This window comes from Buteo buteo, chromosome Z, assembly GCF_964188355.1.
Source record: "Buteo buteo chromosome Z, bButBut1.hap1.1, whole genome shotgun sequence".
Taxonomy (NCBI): domain Eukaryota; kingdom Metazoa; phylum Chordata; class Aves; order Accipitriformes; family Accipitridae; genus Buteo; species Buteo buteo.
The window spans coordinates 47,231,904-47,258,572 of NC_134204.1; the positions used below are offsets into that span (position 1 = coordinate 47,231,904).

General features: G+C 37.6%; 1 protein-coding gene across 14 annotated transcripts in view; it reads right to left on the minus strand.

Annotated features, from left to right (window-relative positions):
- Window positions 1-5,833: 5,833 nt before the first annotated feature.
- Window positions 5,834-26,669, minus strand: part of CDC14B (cell division cycle 14B) — a 49,425-nt gene continuing 28,589 nt past the window's right edge. The window contains exons 8-16 of one of the 14 annotated variants that reach the window (XR_012648865.1): window positions 26,536-26,623; window positions 25,967-26,197; window positions 24,063-24,201; window positions 23,777-23,930; window positions 22,915-23,015; window positions 20,215-20,360; window positions 13,176-13,292; window positions 9,860-10,071; window positions 5,834-9,764 (exon numbers count right to left, since the gene is read on the minus strand). Coding sequence is in view for 7 of the 14 variants with exons in the window: in XM_075019745.1 (XP_074875846.1) it covers window positions 13,181-13,292; window positions 22,915-23,015; window positions 23,777-23,930; window positions 24,063-24,201; window positions 25,967-26,197; window positions 26,536-26,623 (825 nt within the window). In the remaining 7 variants the exon portion in view is untranslated. Of the gene's footprint in view, window positions 10,072-13,175; window positions 13,293-17,159; window positions 17,258-20,214; window positions 20,361-22,914; window positions 23,016-23,776; window positions 23,931-24,062; window positions 24,202-25,966; window positions 26,198-26,535; window positions 26,624-26,669 lie in introns of those variants that run through there. The other 13 variants (XR_012648864.1, XR_012648863.1, XR_012648869.1 and 10 more) reach the window with 13 other exon arrangements.

Here is a 26,669-nt window from a genome sequence, read left to right on the forward strand (position 1 = left end):
TTGAAGCTTTTGCTGTTTGAATGTGTCAGAAAAAAAAACCCCAAACCTAAACAGCTGACCTTACTCACCCAAAACAGTAAACATCTCTCTAAACAAAAGTGATCTTTAAAATTAAGGCAGCACAGATGCTTTTAATTGATAGCTAACCATAAGTCTTACTTTAGTAACAAGATATAACATGCATCTACTCTGAAGATGTTGAAAGTGAAGTAAAGTAAGAATTTTGAGCTAGAGACAGAACTAAACTGTTAAGGAAGGTTTTAATTTTAGCAGGAATAGCTACAAACGAAAATGTTTCATGCCTTACCAAGAAGTTTGTGTAGCATTGGGGATGAGGTGGGATGTCCTTTTCTTGCAGCTTTAACATACTTCCTTACTTGAGTCAGATACCCTAACTTGTTCCCTGTCAAAGGGGACACTCAAAGCTGTTCTTGGGGATCCGAGAGAAACAATGAAATGGTGCTAGAAGTGATGAGGGAAAGAAATGAGAGCACAACCACACTGGACATTTTGGAAGTAGTTGTCAGCCTGAAAGGAATGTTCAGATGCCTGCTCAACTTGAACTCATTCTTTCAATTTACTGGGAAAGCAGATTAATGTAAACTGTTATGTTTGGTTTTTTTCCTTCCTGTCTGCCTCACTTTGTTTTGTATCACTTCTAAGCAGTCTCCTTTAAGAGCAAATAGTGGATGAGACTTGAAGAAAAAAACTGTTTTCCATTGGAGTAAGGTCTAAGAGTATTCAGAGACTTAAATTAACTCTTATCTCAGTGGCAAGGCTTTATACAAGTAGAATATAATAATTCTAGAAAAACTACTGACTCTTTTTCTATGTGCTCCAAACAGATGGTCTGCAAAGCAGTGCTGCCCAAAGGCCTTTTCTTACATTGTTAAATTACTTGGATGATGATTTGCTATAACATGAGATTTCGGATTCCACAAGGAGCTCATTTTAGTGGCATAGAGATGCTGTGACAACCTGTAGTAGAAAGAATGTGCAAAAGCAAACAAAGTGCTGCTGTTAAAGGAACCCATGCTGTTGCTTTTTGAGTAATTGAACTGGATGAAATTGTGTAAATGACTCTTTCACCTTGTAGGAACAAGCTACTACTTGAAATCACTGCAGTTTAACTGCTGCTGCTCTTTTAATAGGTGTTTGGGTGTTTCTGCCAAGAACGGCAATTTCATGACTGTGGAAGAGAAGCGATTTTGTCTATGGGGGTATTGTTCTTCCCTTCCTGTTCCCCTTATCCCGTCATTTTCTCCTTATCCCATTGGACAGGGAAGAATGTGTCTGAATTTTTATTTATGTTTTTGCTTGCAGGGGTAAATGTATATATAGGTGCGGAGAGCTTCTTTGCAAGGTTCACCTCTGTTTTCTCTCATGATTTGAAGGTGTAGCCTCTTCTTTTACTAACACCTGTTTTTGCTAAGGAAAGCAGTGAAATACTTAAAAGAAACCCTTCCTTTTTCTACTAAAAAATTTGAAACCTTGTTATGCTACTGGGCTGAATCTGGTGTAATGCAGTTGAGTTGGTTCAGTTCTGACTGTCTCTGGGAAGGCTGAAAGGATTGTTTTATTTTTCAGTCTGGTTCCTGCTGCTGCAAAGTTACTGTTCACTCCTCTAACTTTGATCTGTTTTTCAAAACAGAATGACAAGTATGTTCTTTGGGGAATGCTTTAAAGGACTTGTCAAAGTGTATCTGTATAATCAGCATTTGGTCAGCAGATTGTTTAAAAAAAGTGGACTGGTTTTAAGACTGTTTAATTAAAAAAACCCAAACCAAACAAACAACAAAAAAACCCCCAAACCCACAAACCACTCAATGCAAAACTTTGTCAGAATGAGATTTAGTGTAGCTGGTTACTGCTCATTAAACCAAAAGCGTCTTAGAGCAGCTAGGTGTGACAATTCTCTTTTTCAGTCTGTCAGACTTGAATATGGCTTAAGAGTTTCTCTAGACAATAGTATCTAAGTACAGAGAAGAAATTATTAATTGTAAGTAAGTGGTGACAGTAATGCAATTCCTTTGCCTAGCTGTGAAAAGAGAACTTATTAAATCTCAGTCATTTGTCTCATTTAAGGTACCAAAATAGCTGTATCTGTTAAGCACATGTCTGCTGCTAAGAGTCATTCCTGGTTTAGCTTTACTCCTTTGTGTAAAGCAAGTGGTAGCAGGTGTAAATATATACACAAACATTAGTAAAACATAGCATGCATCTTAAGAAGAGATTCCGTTGTGTTGCAGATCTTAGTCATGTTACTCTTTAATGCACTACCACAGAGTACTTTGCTGTTAATATTACTGTAGTGAGTGGCCTAGGAAAAACTACTGCATTTCAACTTTGAGTTTAACATTAATGTAAATCACAGTAAGTTTGCAAAGAAAGGAATTCACCTCTCCACAACTGTCATTTACATATGATAATGTTGATACTGTGTGGTCCACTTGAATAATATGTATTACCATGGTATAGGATTGGCAAGAGTATATTACTATGAAAGTGCCTTCAAGGGAAAGAGGAGAGGAAAGTCTGTGCTTAATATAAGAATACTAAAGAATAACTAAAAAGACTCAAAAGTAAAAAGCCCTGGTAAAAAACTTCAGTTGATAAATAGGAAAATTAAGCAATTGAGCCCACGGGAGGTGAGATTTCAGCTCTGGTTAGACTTTTTCATGTGAAAACAGGGCTCGGGGTATGTGCAGCCTTTGGAGCCGAAACCAAAATCTGTAGCCCTAGTACACCTATGTCATTAAGATTATTCTTACACAATGTTCAAGCCATTTTTTTTTCCCCTTCAGAGCTGTCACAGGCACATCTGCACATACATCCACATAAAAATAGATGTATACACACGTATATATTCAGTGTTGAAAGTAATATAACACAGACTCATTGTCACTGGATCAACAATTGAATGTGAAACATGATTGTCTTTGCAGAAGTACATTTCAGTCACTGAATAACAAGCATGGAACTAGAGCTTTTCTCTTTCAGTAACATGCTGGGCAAGTATTGAAGAGTTTGTGCTTGGAGGGGGAAAACCTTCAGTCTTTGGAAGAAGTAATAGCTGTTAACACTTTGGCTCTATTACTTTGAATTTAATTTGAAATACATTAAATCTTCAGCTGGGTTTTATTTATCTGCAAACAAATGCCTTTTTGAAGATGTGATGCAACAAATGTTGCAGATAGCTGCATCTTCAGAGCAGCTTTAGATACTGTATCATAATTAATGGCAGCATTATCTTTGAGACAAACTAGTACTTAATGAATTGAATAAAGTTTTTGCTCTCCCTGTTTGGGGTAGCTAGTGTTTGAATATCCATATTCTGTGTTCTGTTGTCTCTAAAACGTTTTACAGCTAGTTAACAGGACTCAATAAGCTGCTGTGTGCTTTTAGCAATTGAGGTTCCTCTGTCTAGATTTGTACAGTAGTTACTATTTGAATGAAGGATACTGAGTTTTGTATAATGTAATTGAATTAGCAGGATAACTTTGCAAAAAGGTAAACAAAAAGGTAAAAATAGCAGCAATAAGGTATGGAATTATTCTCTTCTGGCAAGAGAAAAAATAAGTTGACATACTATAAGCCAGGAATTCTGTGCTTGTTAGTGGTTTGGTTATATTTCTGTTACTTATGGATTGAATGCTGTTTTCAGAGGTTTTCTGGGCTCTAGCAAAGGCTCTGGACCTTGGAAGCTGTTGTGGGAAAAGTAAACACCTAGGAACATTTTCAATGAAGCTTCCACTTTAGTGAAAGAAGATCATGGGCTGGTAAAGGTCTGATCAGTGGGAGGAAAGGAAGGAACCCCAACAAACCAACATTAAATAATAGTTCACTTAAAAATAGAGATTATGTTGGTGTGGGAGAGATGGACAAAAAGCACCGAGAAGCATGATACCAGGACAATTGTCACCTGTTGTGAGTACTGAGTAGAGATTCAGTCCTAGGAGCACGACAATTTGGGAGGAACAGTTAAAGATGAGTCTGGTAATGGCAGAACTCAGACTTGGGAAGAAACACAATTGGGTCTACAGAGGAGCTGTGTTTGAAGGGGGGTAATGAGGAGGCTGAGCCCTTCCACTGAGTAGAAAACCAAGAGTGCCCTGCCATCTTCAGAGGATGGCATTGAGGCATGAAAGCACTGATGGGGGTAAAAGCAAGCTCACAATGGTGAGAATTGGTCTGCTTCAGCATTTGCATAGTGTCTATCTCCCTGCTCTTGGCAGCAATCACTTTGGATTTTCCTGCATTAATAATAGCTGCTGCCAAGGGTAATCTACTGTCTGCTCCCTCTGTCCTGTCAGGGCACAAGGAGTTTGGGATTTAGCACTTTACCCTGTTTGTTGCATAACAGGTCTGCAGCAATTGGTGTAGTTGGAAGAGCTGGGAGTTGGAGGTGCTAGTGACACCCAAGTGCTTTTTGTCTGGTGCTGTGCAGCAGGGCCACTGCATGCCAGGTTGAGGGATGAACAGCAGCTGCTGCTTGGGCTGTCTGGTTTTGCCATGGATTCTTTAGCAGCCTTGTGGACTGAGTTTGATGGGAGGACATGGACCAGGAGGAGCTGTTTAAAGGACAGACTTTCTAGATGGCCTCCCCCAGTCACCCTTGTCACAGTCCAACACTTGGACCAGGTTCCTGGAGGTATTTCATGGATGCAGTATGTCATGCTTAATACTGAATTTACTTGAAGATGGTTGATGTCACAGGGCATTTCTGACTTAGGGTGATATAAAGTATACTGAAAACACAACACGAAGGTAAGTAAGTTAACACTTTACAAAATACAGCAGTTGCAATACACAGTTCAATCACACAGTACCAGTGTGATTCCCCTTACTGGGCCCTATGATAACCTAGTTGTCACCATGCAGGGTGTCCCCAGTTGCCAGGAATGAATAGGAGGGTTGATGCCAGCTCAAGCCTGTTGCTCTCTTTCTTTGAAATTCTTTTGGCAGTTGTCTAGAGCTTACACTGTATGCATGTACTTTCCCCATGCTGGTCTGGCCAGAGAGACCCTCACTCTCTAAAGAACTCATGGAGAAACATTTACACCATCGGTTGATCCACTCAACTATTGATAGCTGTTTATCTCAAACAAAGGCCACCCTCTGGTCCCCTTTGTGTTGAGATAAAGTCATCTTCTTTGCAACAGCTGTGGTCCATCATGCCCTGCATCATTCCCTGAGATTCACAAGCATGTCACCCTTGCCCATCTCCTCTTAGCCTTGTTCCATTTTAGGGGCTTACTGGTCAGTCACACCCCTGTGAAACCAACCCCAAAACCACAAATGCAAGAAAAAGCAAACAGCTCTTCCTCAAGAAATTCTGAGCAAGTTAGGCTTAAAGCATGCAGTTTCTCTTCAACACCAGCCTTGAATATTTCTAAACAGCACATCTATTTTGCTACAGCATATTTTTCCCTACTCCTACACGTTAAATAGAAACTGTAATGCAAAGGAGGCTAAACAGAGCCAAATCGAAGTTACTCAGAAATACTGTAAACAGAAAAACTGTAAAGTTGTAGTGCACTTACTTGTCAATGGAATTGACTCGGGCCACTGTTCAATTGAATTGACTCGGGCCACTGTTCAATTGATCTCTGTAGCATTTTTTTAGTCCTCTGCCCTCCCCTGCCCAGTGCCAATACTCCTTAAATCACTAATGATATGATAGGGCTTAACTGTGCTTTACTCTGGAAAGCACATGAATAAACTGATGTTTTCCCAGGCAAAACCCATCATTCACTCTTCAGCAGGCAACTAGTTTGTTAGGAAAATGTGGTTTAAACATTCATATAAGTTTAGAAAGAATCACAACAGATGAACACAGATTTTCCAACCATAAAAATGTATCTTGGGAGCAAGTGAAAGTTTGCTGGCTTGTCAAACAGGCTGGCCTTGGGGTGCACATATTCTGCATTTTCTAATGTAGGTAAGATAAAGGTGATGAGAAGTATTTGAGTTGGTCAGTATTTTTGGTGGTGTTTGGATTTTATTTTTTTTTTCTTCCAAGACTAAACTAGACCACTGTGAACTCATAAGCAAAAAGAAGTGTTCCTGACAATTTAGTTTTTAATTCTGAGAAACCTTCACTTTCATGGTAAGTATCAACATATATAGTATTTAATAGGATGCCTGTTTCCAAAAATTAGTACTATATGATCATAGAGGAAGGAAACAAATTAACTAGAACCCCATTGTCCTGTCTTAGCCATGTTTTTTACTGGATAACAGCATCCCCACAATTCAAATACAATTACTGTTGTTCTCCAGATTGAGTTCCCTGAAATGTAGAGCCAGAAGTTCTCTATTTTTGAAATTAGAAAAGTATGGTTTTTAAGGATTTGTGCTTTTATTAAAAGGGTTTCAGGCCACTGAGATTCTTGCATTATTTTTCAGAGCATGTAAGAGTGAGTGTGGTACAGATATGATGGGATTGTGCTGAATTTTTTTAGAATGCTGGAAATAAAAGTGAGAAAACAAACTTCTGATTATTATTTTTAATTTTACACAGTTCATGTTTACAATTCTCACTATTCAATATTTTGTATAAAATCAAATACAATATGCAGTATTTTCAAATGAGACACAAATGCATATTGAACTACTTATTACAAGATAATATGAAGCTTTATCTTAAAAATACCTTCAGCAAAATAAACTCCCATTCTGTCACTCCAAGTTAAAAAAATATGATTAGAAATATACAATTTAAAAATAATCAGGATGAACAGTACTGATTAGTCAAGAAAATTTAGATCTTGATAGTCTGTACATGAGTTTACTCAAGACAAACAGTCTGCAAACCATTAATATAAAAACCTGCAGTGCAACAAACTGGTGAACATCACATTTTTCTTCTTTTTCCATTTTAATGCATGAGTCTCTACAGATCTTATTTTTTTGTTTTAAATCAGCAGCATTTTCTATATCGTCATACTGGGGCAAAAAGACAAGGTCTGGGTTAAAATTAGAGTTAAGCTATTGATGCTGTAATGGAAACTAGCAAGTTAAGCCAAGATATTACAGATTTTGAGTATGTTGCATACTTTTGAGTAAGAGACCAAGGGAGAATCCATCTGTCATGTATTTGAAAGAGAGGAAAGAATTTCTAAGGAAAAACTGCTAATTGATGACAGCAGAAATAACTTCCTTTGGCTGCTCTGTAGTACAATGGTGATGCAGCTGCCGCCACACATTCCATTTTGGCACATAATACTTCACAATTCAAAAAAGATTTAGAAACCAAGGACTTCCTCACCCATGCCCACTCTTCATTCTTGTACTTAAGACAGCTTTGGTACGGTATAATAAAAATGCTAGACAAAATACTAAAAATTCAGAAGAACAAACTAAGCAATAAAATTAGATGGGACACAATGAGGTAATGAGTTAATTTTCCATATAAGGCTGTTTGGACAGTTCAAATGTAAAATCCCTTTGACATTTATGTGTTTCTGACTAAGATACTGGGTGGTGGAAGGGGTATCCTGAAACACATTCATGCCAAACACGGGATTTTGGTTTAGCTGAAGTTGCTATTGTGTGTGTGTGTGCACTTGTTTTATGCAAATTTACTTCTGATGAACCTGAAAGTGCTAACGGCTCTGCTGGTTACTTTAAAAAAGCCAAATTCCCACTTTGGAATTTGGAAGGGATGTGAAATAGGCTGATTATTTTCAGATAAAAACAAGGATGCTAAAAGAGGAAGCTCAGCTGAGAGAAGGGCAAAGCCAAACACAGTAACTATTACTAAATCTCTCTTGTCTTGACTCTCGCCTCACTAGTTTCATCCCTTCTGCCTTCCAGGATGAGAATTTTCTTCAAAAATAAACACAAATTCATATTTGAACAATATACCTACTATTGTGGTTACCTGTACTTCAGCTTTTGGGCAAGTGGCTTAGTTAAAGGAAACAAACAAACAAACAAAGTCAATAAATTTTAATTGCTGTATCAGGATGAATTCAGTCCCTCGCTTTTAGGTGCTTTTCACCTAGAAGAAAATGGTGGTGAGGGTGAAGATTAAGAGGAAAACAAAAAAGTATTTGGGGTCTGAGCCTCAATGGTCCTTTATTTTGCAGCATACAAGCCTCTTTGGCTTTCTTTCTGTATTTGCAGATTTTGACTATCCAAACTCAAGGATGCTACCTGTAAGCTTACTTACACTCCACATCCTGCTTCCCCTTCAACTTGTGATGCTCTTGCCACAAAATGTTTTCAAGCCAATGTGGGGCTATTCGTAATGGCATTCAAAAATCACCAGCCTAACAGAAAGCTTAATTTTAATTGAGAAGGATGTAGACTGAAACTAGTCACTGAACCTGCCCATTTATGTTCACAAAAAGAAAATTCTCCACCTTGCAGAGGTAATCTGTATCTTTAAAAATGTCAGTTATTCCATTGCTAACATTTCAGATCTCTCCATTTTTTTTACTTTCTACTGTAAGAGTCACTAAATCAACAGATAACTGTATCATATTTAAGGCTATGTGGTAACAGTCCTCATCTGAGGGATATGCAGCTATAAACTTCAGTTGGCAGGCAAGGGTACATCACTGCGAAGCCAGCTTTGAGATTTCATAATGTGAAAAGTGGTAGGGAAAAAACACTGCCAGTGTTTGAAGACAATCTTGTAGTGGATGAAAATTTCAGTCTCAGATCCCTCTAAAACTTAACACTGCTTTTTAACAGAGGTAAGCTGTAGCTTTAAAAGTGTTAATTAGATGTTAAAAACTATACCTGCCCCTGAGTTCCACTACCAATCTCAGTTATAGAGCAAGCTTATTTTCCCTTTTTTGTGTGCTGCACTCATTAAGTGTCTCAAAGCTAAAAAACAGTGACATCCACATGTTACCAAGTGTACCAATAAAACCTGGGAAAAATTCTTACCTTTTAGATATGGTAATCTAAAGTTTCACCTAAAAGACTTGAAGATAGGAAAATAAACAGTAATGACATTTCAATATGACAGCACTGCTTTAAATGGTAAGCTGTTTTTGCTACCCCTTAAAATCATACCAGATTTGAAGCAATTACTAGTTAAAAGAGCCATTGGTTGTGAACAACTAAAAATCTATTACTATTAAAAACAAGTTATATCGCTTATAGTTAGTTTTTTCAAAATAAACCACACAACCTTTGAAAATAAAGCACTCTTTGGTGGACAATAGTTACTTTGTGTACTCAGTACTGTGGCTTCATAAAAAACTTCATACAAAATAAGAAAGAATAGCCAATTAACACAGGAGAGTACCAGTACTAGAACAAAAAAGCTTTTGTGGTTGATTTTCAGTCTCAAGTGGAGACTTGAGCCCAGTCTGAACAGACAACACAGATTTATATATTTAAAAGCTCCCACCATCTTTTAATTTCTGGTGGTCAGCAGCTAAGTGATTGCCATCACAATTTATACACATGCATCATACATACTAGCAAGCCCTCTTTATAATAGAGAGCTTAAGTTATTTACACCTGAGTCTGAATGTACACAGATTTCCTTGGTTTTCTTTGAGGAAATGTTAGCACATTAAGAAAGTGTCTGCCAAGCACGTTGACGGTTCATTTTATTCTACAAGTACGGAAGAGATTCTTCAGTTTCACTTTTGCTGAAAAATGGAGCCAAAGTAATCTTCCTTGAATTGCATCAAGTCCCCTCTAGTCATATCCCCTCATTCCTGAATATCCTCTTCAACACTTGTTGCTTATTTGAAACTTAACGCAATACTGTTTTAGTCCTTGGGACGGATTGGCTGCTGAAATAAAACATATTTGAGGAAAAAAGTTAAATATGTACTCAATAGGTATTTCAAGCTAACATTTCTGGCAAGGTAAAATGAGCAAACGATACTTCAAAGAAAGAAACAGAAGATAGAAGTCACTGCATTTAAGAACACAGCAATACTGGTTGTAAAGAAGGCATGGACTGGTCTGATCACAGACAACATGAAGAAAGGTTCCGTTCCATACAGAAAAGCAACAGAGGATTCAAAGTACCATAATTTCATTAAGCGCATTTGCTGTAAAGCATTCCTTTTCTTTCTCTCCCTCTGAGGTATCAGACTGTAGGAAAAGTAGAAAGAATAGTAAAGAAACATTAATTTTTTTAAAGCTCGATTTAGATTACATATAGACAAGCTCTGAAATGCTGCAGGTAGTTCTCAGTGTTTGAACAAAGGTGCAGAAGGCTGCTTTACAATTCCCAGCAAAGCAAAAGCATGAGATTTTTAAAGCATATTCCTCTGTTAGTTTTTATGCTATAGTTGTCTGGTTAAAAGTAGTAAAGGAATCTATACAATACAGTTTTCATACATCTTCCCCCACACTCCCAATTAATTTTTTTTTTGCAGTAACTTGACCTGCATTCCCTTAAGCACCTCTACCTACCAAAATTCCTTCACCACTCAAGATTTCATTTCTAATCAACTGCTTACTATATACATAATCCTAATCCTGTTATGCGTAGTAACATGGAAAAGACTGTTTCATTTGTGTCTTACTATGATTCAGTTGGTTTGGATCTGGTAGATGCACCTTGTTAAAATACAAACACAAACTTCTCAGTAATTGGCAAATCTACATGGAAGACATCTTAACTGGAGAAACAAGGGCATCCACTGAAAAGACTATGGATAATGCTCTAGTAATGTGGATTTCTTGCAGTTCAACAACAGTGTTATTTCAATCACAAGATACAATGTGTTATGTCTGCCAGTACTGGTCTTTCATAGATGGCAGCTGACATCTAGAGATGTTCTGCAAAGGAAATGCAGTGAATGTTATGAATAGGATTGAAATTCCCTAAATTCTCTTTGCAAAGCCAGAACAGAGTGTTTTAGCTGTAAATGGTTGTTTTGTCTGAAAAATCATTCTGGAGGCATTCTATGATAGTGTCTCCAACAGTCTGAAGGATGAAATGGCAAATGAATTACCCAGCTCTGTGGATTATGCTGTGTTAGGATGGGTCACAAATGTGATTCATCTACAGTAAGAATTGACTAAAATGACCTAATGCATCAAAAAATAAGATTAATGTAAAAATACTGCAAGATGTTTCCATGGAACATATCAGACAAGAAAATGAAAGAGTAAGGGTACTCAGTAATGTTGGAAGTTCAGAGAAGCCAACAAGGTCTTGGCGAAGACAGAAGTTGGTTAGGGCATGATCTCAATTTTGTAATAATAATTACTCTCCCCTACCCTGGAATCCACTTGATCTGGAATAGGTCAATCAATTTGAGCCCTATGAGGTAATGCAACCTACACAGACTTCAACAAATGAAAATAAACTTAGATGAAAAAACAAAGGGATGCTTAAAAAAAAAAAAAAAAAAAAAGTGACGTTTTGCCAAATGCTACAGGAAAAATAAAAGGATACCTACAAGATTAACAAGGTCCTGCATTCTAAGTCCATGAAATTGTGCAGTCATACCAAAATACTCTTTAGAGGGACCAGCACCCAATTAGCCCTCTCAGATGACAAGATAATTAAGAACTCCAGAACTGTGATATAACTATTTAGGACAAATTTGATCATTGGATCCAAGCATAAAGTGACTGAAAATCTTTGATGTCAAAAGTTAGAAGAAAAGAAACAGTATATGGAATGAAATATTTGGGGTAGAAGTTTTAGAAAATCCATTAAAATATGAAGTAGTTTATGAAGTTTAAGATCAACCTGATCCTTGTTCCTCAGAGTCATAAATCTGGCAATACACCTAAAGGATTTATTTCAAAATAACTGAAATCTTCTATGAACTCTATTTTAGGGAAGTTGTTTCCTCCTAAGTATAGGTATTCTCATCTCGCACAACACAAAGGTCAACTTGGAGATGTGTTTTCCAGGAACTGAAAATCTCTGTTCAATTACATATGTGCATGTATACAGCTACCAAGTGTTGCAAAGAGCTTAAAACTGGGAGAGGCATGAAGAATAAAAATAGCAGGCAGAATCCCATCAGTTCTGTTTGGACCGAAACAGACGTGGTGAAAATGTTGCAAAATGGAGATAAAAACTAACCAACCAAACAGGAAAACCCTGAGAAATACTTCAGATTTTTAGTAAAACATGCATTTCAGGAAAAAGAGATTTTTTTTAAACATATTATTATACAAATCAAAATGTAATTCATATAGCCACTGCCAAAAATTCTCTGACTAATATTTACTGCAGTCTACTATTAATGACTATTTCTGTTGCTTGATAGAGTGCATTTTTCATAACTTCTGTTACCTTCAAGGTAACAGGATGAGGAAGGGGAAAGAAGAGCTCTGTGGGGAAAAAGCTGCAGAAGAACTTGAAATTTTCAGCAGTATTTATAAACCAAGCTACTTAACTATTTCTTACGTTATTTGCCACCTTTTACTTTTCCCAACAAAAGGAAGTCTCTTCAACACCTGACAGACCCATTCAAAAGTTTTTCACTATAAGCACAAGACAAATTCTGGCCAATTGTAACCACTGGAAGTTGCTTAGAAATTGTTTTAAGCTACACTTTCAGGCTCATCTTTGATAATGACCTGGAGAGCTGCCATAGAGGGGCATGAACAGATGCACACACAAAGAAACATAGCAGTAGTGTGGCCATGTGCTTCTGGGCCAAAAGGCACTTTCAGTCTTGCATAAATCCATCCAAATTTAAAATTTCACTAAGCTTTACTGAACAGGTTAAGTTCAAATCATCAGCCATACTCTCAGTACAAAATCTCGTAGCGGTATACACATGCATTTTACACACTTCATCCTCTCCACTACTACTGCATTTCAGTTGTCCATCAAACTCCTCTTAGTTTTGACTTCGTGTACTGACTAATAATTGACTTAATGCTGTGAACAACTCTTCTACCTCTTAATCCAGGCAGAGGTGTGGCAGAGAAAGGCGCTTTTTGTTACCAAAATCCCTCACCTTCAGTAATTCTGTCTCACATTAGGAATAACAATATAAAATTCTCAAAGCTGAAAGACTGAGCAATGTAAACAAATGACATAAGATTTAAGGTTCCAGATATTCTCAGTACATGACATAAACCATAAAATTGTTTCTCATTTCCTATTGCTAGGAGAAGGAGTTAAATTGTGGCAAAAGCTCCTGTCAGCGATGGATACGCCAGCTCAAAGTATTTGCCTAGAGAACACTTACTGGATCTGTAAAGAGGGTAACTCTCACCTTTTTTAACTGTTTTTTCTTGCAGCAGACCTGGTAGTTCTTTTAGTAATGTCTGTACTGTCAGAAATGCTAGGTTCAGAGGTTTTATTTTTCTGAACACTGGACTGCAGAATTACTCTGGAAAGAGTAGGAAAAAAGAAAGATTATATAACCTGAAAGTTTCTAGGAAAACACTGAAAAGAGGGTATTACAGTTGCAGCAGAGCTAATAAGTATCAGCTGGCTTTTCACAAATCATTCTGAAAAGCAAACTGTTCTGCCTGAAACACATCCTTCTGTTGGTAACATCCTTGTTACAATTACGGTAATGCAAGTTGTTTTATTAGGAGCACAGCAGTTTGTTTTGTTGGTTGATTTTTTTTTTTTTTGCTTTCAAGGAATGGATTAAATTAATGGTTTTGAATTTCCTGTTAGGTTTTTGGAAGACAAAAAGCTAAGAAACTGTATTTTAAATTACTGGAACAAAAAAAAGATAAAATCTGAAGTATGCAACCAAACTAAACATTATTTTCTAGACTAACACACAAAGGAATTCAGAAAAAAACCCAAGTAATTCAATTTGTGAAGATCAAAGTCTAAATCTCCTGCAATTAACCATGAGATATTCCCTTCAAATACAGTAGCCTAGGAAAATCATTGCACATGCTGGCATTTTGCTCTTACAGGGAATTACTACACTATAGTCAACACTGAGCTTTACATGCTGGTTGTGCTCAACTGGTTCTCTGGAAGACTCTAGAGCAATATACTGACTACTTCTTAAACAGGCAGATAAATCCTAGTGTTGCTTACATCAATAAGAAAGTAATTCCAGATTGTAAAATGCAAACAACTATTTTTAGCCACCAGCCAACTGGTTCATATGGAAACCATGTCTTCTGTATTCCTAAATACTTGCAGTGAAATTATGATACTATGGAGACAAAAAGTGACAACTGGTCAACAGAGTCCACAGATATCTATTTAGTGAATCATTTTATATGCCTATTCCCCAGTAATTTGTCTGTGCAAGATTCCAACTATAAAACTATGCATAATTTTAGAGGTTTAGAGCTACAAGTAACATAACTGTTACTGGTTTTTCCCCTGCTGTTATTAGACTCTAATTTTCAGTGGCTTCACTGAGTCCATCTCTGCCAGCAGATTTTATTAGATTGGATATCAAAACCTTCGTTAAGTTATATAAACAGCAGTCTGGTTGTTTAATACTCCTAAGAAACTTTTCAAGATACGAACATAAAATGTAACTTTTGCAGCAAAAATGGACAGGCATACGTGGAGGAAAATATGAGTATTTTCATACTCATGTAACATATTCACCATAACAGAAATGGAAAAAACCCCCTATGCTGTCATTGTTTTATATGGGTTCGATACCAGAATTAGAGTATGCATTGGAGATAACACAATTTCATCTAAAGTAAACTCTTTACAGCAGTAAAACTGATCAGCGACCTTATTTACCACATACTTTTAGACTATTTAGCAAACAGATGACCACAAAGTTCAAGTATTTTAAATTTCTACTTGAACAAGTCTCTCTTAATATTTCAGACTTGCAAAATCTTGTTACTTCATTTGCAAAAGTCCAAACCAAACAGTCTTCTATTCCTCCAAAATAAGATACAAGACTGTAATGGCAAGGACTATCAGAATGCAAAGCAAATTCTACTGTAAACACAACACATTCAAAGTCGGAGGAATCAGTTGAGAGGCTGAAAACAAAAACCATACAGCTTCAACATCATATCATGCTTCTGTAGACAAGAACACAAATTCTTCTAACAAAAATCTGTTTTCCATGCATGCCCAAGGTGAAAAAGTTCAAAACCTGGAAATTCACTTTATAATTTCTATTGTGCTTGTAAACCAGTCCTAACAAGTTCTAATATTAAAACTTAAAATTCTCTTCTCAGTGCCACAGTTGTCATACAACATGAACAAATTTGAGCTACTGCACTTTCAACTATGCTTTAAAAATTACACCAGTGGTAAAAAAAAAGACTTGCACTGTACCTTTTATCTGTGCCACTAGCGACTTCCAGGACTGAACGGAAAGGTACAAAGCTGGCTTAACACCATAACATTTAGTCACTGAAATATAAGCATGACCAGATCATGGCACATGCTGGTTTAGTAGTGCTCATGCAGACAGAAATATGGAAAAATCATGTTTTCTCCTTAAATATATACCTAAAGTGTGTCTCTGCATAAAATGCATGTAATGTACATATATAAAAGAGCAAAGTTATTGGAACATGATCTAATGGTTATAATCTTTCTCTTACAGGTGTCCATTCTTTCCAGACACCAGAAGTTCAGAAAACAGGTCAGTATACAATGGCTTAAACCCATATACTTATCTAATATGAACTGAAATACTATGAAGTGTTAAGATACCACCTTGCATAAACACTAAAATATTCATCTTTTCAACATATCATAGGTAAGTCCTTACTTCCCACAGATTTTTATATTATCTGTTCAAAACAAAGAAAGAAAAGAGGTTCTAAATGGGAACGTGACTTAAAACAATAGTCACCATATATAATTAGACCTTAAAACCAAACCAACCACAACATCATCCTCTTAAGATTGCTGTATTTACCAAAGGGTAGGGAGAGAAGGAGCTACCTTATGGGATCAGATCAGAGCCAGCTGTGAGCATGGTAGAACCTTTAACATCATCTGCTCTTCAGTTGATATACCATTTTTACATCTCAGCAAATTCACACAAATTCATACAGCTACCTAAAAGTAAAGATTAACTGAAATCCCTGTGAACAAAACATTCGCTGAATGATCGAACAGACATGTTTAAATCAGGCTAAAATACTAGACTTCCAAGGCTGATAGCACCTCAGGGAAAACAGAAGAGGTCCCATTTACACCATCATCTGACATGGTGTTACAACTAAACACCCCAAGCTCTCTTCGGGCCCTTAACTATCAGCTTAGGAGCAGTAACAGCGCTAACAGAGTTTTTGTTAGAATGTTACTGTGTACATGTTTAAGGTAAGAGAAGAAACTATCTTTAATGTATGGAATTTTTATTTAACACTATTCGACTAGCAGCCTCACTTCACAGCAGGTTCATTAGATAGTTTTTATAATGGACATGAGATGAGGCCACAGTAGATGAAATCCTCCCAAAATCTCAGCACAAAAAAAATTCCCAAACTATATTAGAGAAGGGTAAGGTCCTCAGGACACCTACCTTACTGCTTTGTAACTGTTATTGTAAAATAGCATGTCATGCTGTACATGACAAGGACAAACTTCCAGAAACACCAGCAGAAAGTGCATCTGATGTACACAGAAGTTTTCTAAATCATTGAAATATGATTTGTTTTTTTTTTTTAAAGAAAAAGCATAACATTTCCTGAACATAGGCTACAGGATGCAGTAATAGCCACACTACTAAAATAGGTAATCCATGTATCATTAAGAATTTTTCATCTCCAGTTCATCTGTACTCGAAGCATCACTTGGTAGTTCTGGACCTAATATACTCCCCAAACACCAGACTAGTTTATACACTACTTTCTTATTCACGCTAATATATTGGTGTATTGGCTTTGTGTGGCAAGGTTTTGGTAGCGGGGGGTGGGGGTTACAGGGGTGGCTTCTGTGAGAAGCTGCTGGAAGCTTCCCCTGTGTCCGACAGAGCCAATGCCAACCAGCTTCAAGACAGACCCGCCACCGGCCAAGGCCGAGACAATCAGCGATAGTGGTAGCACCTCTGTGATAACATATTTAAGATGGAAAAAAAGTTGCTGGGACAGACAGAAACGGAAGCCGGAGAGAGGAGTGAGAACATGTAAGAGAAACAATTCTGCAGACACCAAGGTCAGTGAAGAAGGAGGGGGAGGAGGTGCTCCGGGCGCTGGAGCAGAGATTCCCCCCCCAGCCTGTGATGAAGACCATGGTGAGGCAGGCTGTGACCATGCAGCCCATGGAGGTCCACGGTGGAGCAGATCTCCACCTGCAGTCCGTGGAGGACCCCATGCCAGAGCAGGTGCATGCCCGAAGAAGGCTGTGACCCCGTGGGAAGTCCGTGCTGGAGCAGGGTGCTGGCAGGACCTGTGGAGAGAGAAGTCCACAGAGCAGGTTTTCTGGCAGGACTTGTGACCCCATGGGGGACCCACGCTGGAGCAGTGTGCTCCTGAAGGACTGCACGCCATGGAAGGGACCCATGCTGGAGCAGTTCGTGAAGAACTGCAGCCCGTGGGAAGGGCCCACGTTGGATAAGTTCGTGGAGGACTGTCTCCCGTGGGAGGGACCCCATGCTGGAGCAGGAGAAGAGTGTGAGGAGTCCTGCCCCTGAGGAGGATGAAGCAGCAGAAATAACGTGTGATGAACTGACCGTAAACCCCATTCCCTGTCCCCCTGTGCCGCTGGTGGGGGTAGGTACAGAATCTGGGAGTGAAGTTGTGCCCGGTGAAGAAGGGAGTGGTGTTTTGAGATTTGGTTTTATTTCTCATTACCCTACTCTGGTTGATTGGTAATAAATTGAGTTAATTTTCCCCAAGTTGAACCTGTTTTGCCCGTGATGGTACTTGGTGAGTGATCTCTCCTGTCCTTATCTTGACCTACAAGCCTTTTGTTGTATTTTCTCTCCCCTGTCCAGCTGAGGAGGGGGACTGAGAGAATGGCTTTGCTGGGCACCTGGCATTCAGCCAGGGTCAACCCACCACAGTTGGCCTTTAAACAAATCAAAACCTGCTTAAATGGAAAGTTTTTGGGTCAGTAGCACCATCTTTTAAATAGTTCACAACTTTTTATCACCATTTAACTCAGAGTGGGGTGGGGCGACAGGTGCACCACCAGGACACAAAAGCCCAAACCCCACAACCCAAGACAAAACTCACAAAACTTGAAATGCCAGCAAGGTAATACATCTTGGAGAGAAATTAATCCACACAACAAGCTTTCTTAAAAGAAAAATGATTACAGTATCCTAGGAAGGCATGAGGGGAACAGAGGTTACAGAGGAGCATGTCTTCTCTGACTTGCAATGGGCATTTTATTCTTGCCAAGGTGACCTGTTTTATGAGGTCTGTCAAATGCAATATTGCTTTCTCCTTCATCACCTCATGATTTTTAGGAAACTAGGCCTGAGACCTCTACCACTGTTCCAAGTTATTGATAGGCAGCAAGTGACTGATACTCTTCAGTCTACAGGGCTCGAGCCAACAGGACTGCCAGGCTAGCCCAGAGAGATTCGCAATCCTGATTGATAATTCGATCTCTTAAAACACAAGGGACACTAGTTGCATAATGGAGAGAATGTTAGTCTAGCTTTTAAGAACAGCTGGAGTGTTTTCTCTTCCCAGACATAAACCAACATTGTATGATTGTCAATCCTGGATATGAGGCAGCAGCACCAGTAACACTATTGCTTGCATTTTGACACATTTACCAATATCAAACAGTCTTTTCTCTTTCCCTCTAGCAAGGGAGTTTTTAGACAGAACACAGAAACCATAAGAGAAAGAAAGGATGATAGTTGAGTGAAATTGATCTTACAGTACAGGAAAACAAAGGACAGATTGTTTCACTTTTTTAACCCGTGTTTTAAGTTTAGCGTTTTAGTCTGTGTTTAGAAATCTGAGGTCTGACTTCTGAAAAACACTGAGACAAGAAATACTGCTACTTTTGATGTAAAACTTTGAAAACAAGCCTCTCATTTTAAGTATGTTCTTTGACAAAGTTAGGTACCAATGGGGGAAAAAAAATAGCTAAAGTGATCTTTAGTTCATTTTTTTTTTTTGTCCAAAAGAACTGATTAAGATAACCTCAGCTAAGGCTAATAGGATAACTAAGTTGTCCACAAGTCCCTCAGTTCTCATTCTTTAGTTATTAGGTCATTTACTTCAGCAGAAAGAGTCCCATGCTTTTTAAAAGTGCAGAAAAAAAGGTGCAAGGCCAAAGGTAAGGACAGAAACTCTTAACCTTAATGTTCTGCCAGGAGAGAATGCTTTTTCTTACTTAGTACTCTGGTGTAAAACACTTTTCCTGACCTATTTTTTCTCTGAGAGCACCAGAGTTTCAAGCATTCATCCAAAGTAACCATTTCGCTTTGAGGGTGGTGGTGGTGGTGGAGCAGCTCCAGGGAGACAGGGTAGCAAAAAAGAGTTCCTGTTTGGGTTTCCTGGAAGTTCTGCATGCTTCTGAAGTTTTGTTTGGCCAAAAGATGGAAGTTGTCATTTGATAAAAACATTGCACCTTTTAAGTGGAAGTGAGGCACAGCAATCACTGCAGCCACTCTGACAAAAGCAGAGTGGAGAAAGAGTGAAAACTGTGCTCAAGGAACTAGTATGTTTTTAATGCTTTACTCAGCCTCCTGAATCCAAGTAATGGAAAGGAGGGATTTAACTAGTCTCATAAAGCTCTATAAAAATATAATTGAGAACAAAAGAAGATTAAACATGATTGGCTGGGTAAACAAGTGAGCCTTGACCTAATACTGCAACCTGCCTCATCTTCTGTTATGTTAAAAAGGAAAAAAAATTACTGTCTCTTATGGCATGTAATACTATGATCTCTTAGTAGAAACAAAGACCTACAGACATTTCTAGCAAATTCTAATTCCTAGCATTTCATGTGAGTAAAACCATGCTTTGGGAGACTAAGCTCCTTTGCAAGTTCATGAATTTTGAAGTAAAACTGGAGCTAACATCTTCATTTGCAATATGCAAAGGATAGGATCATATTTTAAAGCAGTACTTTTTCCTTTTTACAAATAGTTTTGCTTATATAGTTTTGCTTTTTTGCAGGAGCATGCAGAGAAGAAAGGCTTCAAAATTATAAATTATCCTAATTAAAAAAGCTCTGCACCTTTTTGTATTGCAAGCCAGCCATAAAAATCATTCAGTTATTCCAAATAATATATACAAAAATATATACAACAAAGCCAGAGCAGTGAAATTTACTCTTGCAACAAAGCCAGTAAGAAACATGATATGAAAACATGCATTTATGAGACATACTAGACAGAAAGTGTGAGCTATTGTAGAGAAATGGAATGGGACACTTACACAGTGGCTCTCTCTCAGGGGGTCCTGATGGTTACTATGTTCTTAAACCATCTAGACAGAATAGCAGGCTGGGCAGAAGGGAGCCACATACAATCCACCAGATGACAATGCTACACAGTGTAGATACCAGCATAGCTAGGAGCCATCTAAAAAAGGGGTTGGAGGGGGAGGAAAAGATGAACAAAAATTCAAAAGCAAAAGCTATTGGTGCATTTTAGCTTGTTTCAAGTTCTTCAAAAGCATGTTGGTCTATAACCTTTGCCAAGCATTTTCTTACTTTCTATGACTGTAACAATCCATGCAACCATAAATTGCCAAACGTAGTATCCACATGTTGCTGGAATCAAAGCAAATTTTCTGAAATCCTCGCTAAAGTTGTCTATTCCAAAGAAAGCCCGTATTGCTCTTTTGAAAATAAGTGCATGCTGGAGCAGTAGTACATCTCTTAACACTTGCCACCACCTCTTATGCAGTTTGATCAGCCTGTACTCATAAATCCTACTTCACAATCATATATTTTAATACTAAAACATTAGATCAGAGCCAGATCAGCTTGTCGGAACAAACAATTTATGTAAACACCCAGATGATGGGGTATACTACCTTCCTGTGTTCAAAGGAGCAAAATCCAATTCATAATCCTTTGCCAAAGGTGCAGAATATTGCTTGTTAGAACATACACAAAATATCCATTCATCAAGACATACAGAGTTTACACAACCAACTTCAATAAACATTAACAAACGTTATACACAAATCCTTTGCGACTTAAACATAAGCAATGCCTCTAGTTCTCAAAGACTGTAATTGTCACACCTTCTGGTGCTCTTATTTTGCCTTTTTTTTTCTTTACTGTGAAATAAAACTACATAGAGGATTTAGTAGCTTCTTTTTGTTTGCTTAGATAAAATTAATCAATTTCACTGCAAGGTTAAAAATTTCTAACAGTCTGAGCTAAAACAGAAAAAGACTGATACCTCTTCTAGTAGGGAAGACTTCTGACTCATATAGGGCAGCTAAATATTCCTAGTGATATTTTGGTTTAATAATAGTAACACAAAGAATGTAAGAAGTTATACATCCATTTTTCACCAAATTATTTCACTACAAGATGCAAACCATACAAATAACTTGGGGGAACAGGAGGAGGGAAATTCTAACTCCTCGTGCCACAATGCACAATATAGAAGACAACTAGATCAAGCTCTAGATCAATTATTTTAATTCTACAGAAGTACATGCTAACTAGTGTTAATTAGAGCAGTCATGTTGAAGAATGTTTCATGAATGCAGTAATATTTTAATAGTTGATAGGCTTTCTGCATATTAAGACTGGCTCTGAATAGATTATCATACAGTCTACATTTACTCTATGGAACATACAATAAATGAGATCTTTCACAACCTTTATTATATGACTTAAAGTACTTTTTATGAAAAAATATTATGAAGTGGAAACTAAGGCACTATGTGCCTTAGAAACTAATGTGCAAGGTATTTTCTTTTTTACTGTGCTATTTGAGGTAACTGACGTGATGTGTTTTGGGGGTTTTTTAATATCAGTTGGGTACAGGCTTTGTTCTGAATCTGTTGTTTCTTATCTGATTGCCTGTGTAAATGATGAGCATGAACAAAAGAGAATCTTTTAAAACAAAAGCAGAATTCATACATAGCAATGTGTGATGGTTTCCAAGGACACATTCCTTTACATTCAGCACATTCTTACTACGTATCTCTCACTTTCTCTAAAAGTCTGATGATGCTGTTCAGTCTTAAAAAAAAAAAAAAAAGAGAAAAAGAAAAAAGGCCAGCAGCAAGCAGCATCAACCCCTACAGAAAGACAGCACAACGATAGGCAAGTTGCCTTTGGTCTGTGACTGGTGCTGTGTTATTTGCAAAAATCTGACAGCCAGGGGTCACCATTCCTTTCCTAGCAATCAAATGACATCCAGATATGTCTTGCAAGTCTTGCATTCTCATGTAGTTTATTTAAGGGCAGAAAGAAAGTTTTTCTACCTACAGTTGCTACAAGCTACAACAGATGCAAAGGTGACTACAAACTTTCTTTTACAGGTGGTGTTTCAGTACTTGTCTAAAATCAAGAGACTAGTATACCAGGTTCCCTGACAGAAAAGGCACTCCTTTTGAATTTATTTACTGAAATATTGCTAGTCTCTGCCTTCCAGATCTACCAGCCATTATCATAAAGACCACAGGATTTAGGGAAAGTTCCCCTTCAAGGAAGAAGAAATGAAAGGAAGCTAAAGATTATTCTTTCAACTCTTCTTCTTAGGTAGCTGACTTTACATCAAAAAGCAATGCGCACGTTATTTCAGCCAAACACCACCACACCGAGTCATATTCTTCCATTTTTATACTACCACAGTAAAGACAAGGTAATGTTTGTGAATAAACTAGAAGTAAAGCATTCAGGAACACTACAGGAGCTTGTAAAGCGCAGACTATCGGAATCAAAAACAATGCAGAAAACTAGAAACTGAGTAATGCAGTTCTTTAACCAAGTTCTTCTGCCGCCTTAGTGCTCACCAAGTCTTCTGAGAAATGAACATCATGAATCTCATGTTTGTTTTAAATGAGTAAAAGCAGCCTTGGCAACAAACTTTTGGGGCCAAAGGGAAGTATGTATAAAGAAGAGGATAAAAGTATTTCTGGCATTTATACATTCAGAAACTGACTTACGTTAGAGGAGATGCAGTTGGAGCTTTTGCCTGCCTTCTACTTTTCAGAGCACGAAGCTTATCACCTTGTGTTACACAGTTTGTTTCGTCTTCATCACTGTACTGGATAAGTGGAGAGAGGAAGGGATAAACTAATATTAAAATATAGACACTTAGACATTTAAGAATTAACCTTATCTTAAATCTTAAAGTTAGAATTATCCCAATAGGAAAGTTTGCCAGCATAAAATCAAAGAAAATTCACTTGCATAAATACAATTCTGTTCTTTCCAGTTTCCTGTTTGCTGCTCTTAAAGCTGTGAACCATTAAGTGGTGTCATGAATTACATTCATCAGAATGTTGTCTACCTTTAGAACAGTGGACATGTGTTATCGAATCTTTGCTTAGGTACAGTATGATCTTCACTCAAGTACAGTATTTCTCTCCTTCACTTGCCTTTTTAAAACAGCAGTACTGTTTTTTAAAAAGGCATCATCAAATGGTATTAGAGAAGCTGCAGTTACTTAGAAACTAAAAGGAGCAAAAACCCTTTCATCCCTTCCCTTTAAACACACACAATGACGTAACAGAAAATCCAAAACAAAATCACAGTGGTTTTGATTGCAAATTGTACTTTTTTTGTTCTAATATTTACCTAAAGACTAAAATATGATAAGGGTGCTCCTAATTCACCTGTGTACTGCACTTCATTTTTCATACTTGCTCTCCCTACCTTTTTTCCCCCATCTCTTGATACAAAAAGGGCAAACAGAAAAAGAATCTGATTAACACAGTTCTAGTGTACACACAGGTTTGTTCAGAACCTGAGAGATTCTCAAAAGCAGTTATAACTTTTACAAGAGCACAATATTCGGATGGTTACCAGTTCAGTGTCCTTTTGGATGGTTCTCCTGCTTCTTGTGTCATTAATTGAAATATCAACTACTCCTGACAAAATTCTTGTTACAGCAATTTTATGGTTTCCTTTCAATTTTGCACGGAAAATATCCCCTTCTGTCCAAAGTTCTGCCTGTTTGCTGTTATAACATGGAAAAAAAAAAGCCCCAAACACAACAAATTAACACCAACTATTATTAAGTGTACAATAAAAGAATAAGAAAAAGACATCTAGCTCTATTTTTTAAATTATTTATAGTCAACCTACTTACTCCATTAGGAAGTGTTGCTGCGGTCCAATCACTGAACCAGGTCTATTTATTCTAATCCAGGCAATAGTTTCAGCAGCTGTCATCCGATAATGCTTCATAATATAACAGGCAATAAGTGTGCCAGTTCGTCCAAGACCAGCTGTGTAAGATAAAAGAATGGCTTCTTTTATATACCCATCTTCATCTGGAATCTGCAGTAGCTACAGACATTGTTACTTGGACAAATAGTTACTTGCCTAGTTTATTAAACAAACCTGCTACTGATCAACTTGTTAAGTGCAACTTACCTTTTGAATTTTTGTTTCCATATACAAGGTTATTAACACATTTTTCACAGGTTTTTTTGAGTGAGGTAACCTTCCAAAGCCAGTGGCTTTACAAATATCTCTAAGTCTATCTATCTTTATTTACCTATCTATCTATGAATATGTTTATAGGTATGAGAATTATCCTATGCATAAAACCAAACAGCTGGCTTTCTTCCAAAGGTCTCAAAGCACCTTCTTGCAAATTGATCATACACTACACTGAACCCAGTTGCTCTTCCAGTCCCTCCTCTTACTTATTTCCTGCTTTAGTTCCCAAGGAAAAGGCAAATTTTGCAATCAGCAAGTCGGGGTACTAACCGACACAGGCAAAAAGTACTCCAGAATGAGGAACCTTCTTTGCAATGGCCCTCAAAACAGTTCTATTTACCTTGGGAAAAATAAGAAGAAAAGGAGGACAGCTCCAGCTAAGTGGTTCCTCTCCTCGATCATTTGCTGTAAATGTCAAATCACACATCACCTTCTCTCATTTAACAATCAACTGATCAACCCCAATGTAAGATCTTCAGTATAACCCAATAGCCAAGACAATCACACAGCATTTTCCATGCCTCACCCAGCTTTAAGAATAGGCTACAGCATTCTAGTCTTTCTCAATACTAAGAGCAGGCTGAGGAACAAGGTAGTCTAGACACCATTAGGATGATAAATATCAAAGATCTTAATCTGAATGAAAACAAAGCACTTGTACCACTGATACTCAATATTCAGTTGTAATCAATTAAACAATACGCCCCGAATTTATCACCTCAGTGCAGAGCAAGAGTATGCACTTGCTTCCCAACAGTCAAGATGCTGTTTTTACAAATTCTTCCACTTCATGGTATAATCCTGTTATACAGCAAATGGGTGGCAGATCCGGGAACAAAAATGCAGTCTTTGCAGGTCCCAGGCAAATGGGTTAAAAGGCCTTTCTCCTTCAATCACAGCATTATCAGGTACACTAGTGAGGCAAAGTTTGCGGAGAACTAATGTCTGATAGACTATTGAAGATGGTGTGGGAAGGGAAATGTAGTTCCTCTAGAACCACAGAAAACTGTATCTTTATACTAGCTGCATTGGGCGTGCTCTGAATATCTTTTCCTTGGCAGTCTCAGAGCATGCCCTGTGTAGCTAGTATAAGGGGTTTCTGAGGGATAAAGATATCCGTGCTTCTGGAAGAACACTCATACTTTATGAAGAATGCCCTCCAAAAGCGGCAATGATATCTTCAAAAGTTTATAACTTGGTATATGTAACTGTATATTTACAGAAAGATCTATAAACCCTGTCAGGACTTCAAATTCCTGCTCAAAAGCATCCTTTGAAAGTGCTAATACTTTCTAGCAGAAAGAGCTCTTAATATTGGCAAATTCAGTTTCCCCAGCCTCATTCTTGGAAACAGCTGGGAAGATTTTTCTGGAACTTAAAAAAATTAGAAGATGAAGTGCAGAACAGAAGCACAGAAAGAACATCTACAGAAAAGTTGCAGTTTGGCAGAGATGTTAATAACTAGATATAAAGGAATTATAGTGCAAAATACCTTAGGAACTGTAACTATAAGCATCACGTGTAATATAAATTGTTTTTACACTATACCTTTGCAATGAACGGCTATAACACCTTCAGCATTTTCACAAATATTTAGAAATGTTTTAACTATAGTATCAGTAGGTGTGCTTCCATCAGCAAAGAAGAGGTCAAAATGCTCAAATCCAGCATCTGTAAATCGTTTGGCATCATACAGTTTTTTGTTGAGGCGTATTATAGTGGTGACCTTATGTTTCCTGAAGTATGGGAAATAAGCCTCTGGAGCATGGTGGGGATAGCCTATTTGAAAAAAGAAGAAAAAAAAAAAAAAAGAGAGTAAGGCTCAACTGCAGAAATAAACAGAGACTCAAAAACAAGAGATGAAAACACTTTCAAAATAGGACTCATGTTCAACATAAAGAAATAGACTAATTGAAAATGGAATTTTAACATAATCACCTAGGTCAGATACAATTAAACCAAGCATTAAAATTTTACTGCCAGGGTTCTTATAAAAGAAAAAGAGCCAAGGAAAAAACACACTGTTTGAGGAACAATTCTTAAAGCTTGTTTTTACTGATAACAATCAACTAAGAAAGCAGTGGGCTTGTGTCCCCCACCTCCTTTTTTAAGCATACCATTTTCAATTTTACTTCTTGAATGAGGTCCACTGAAGGCAATGAATTTGTTTGGTATTATCCAGTTAAAATCTCCATTTTCTGCTCTCTGTCAAGAGAAAATGCTTGGTTTATCATTATCCCTGTATTTTCAG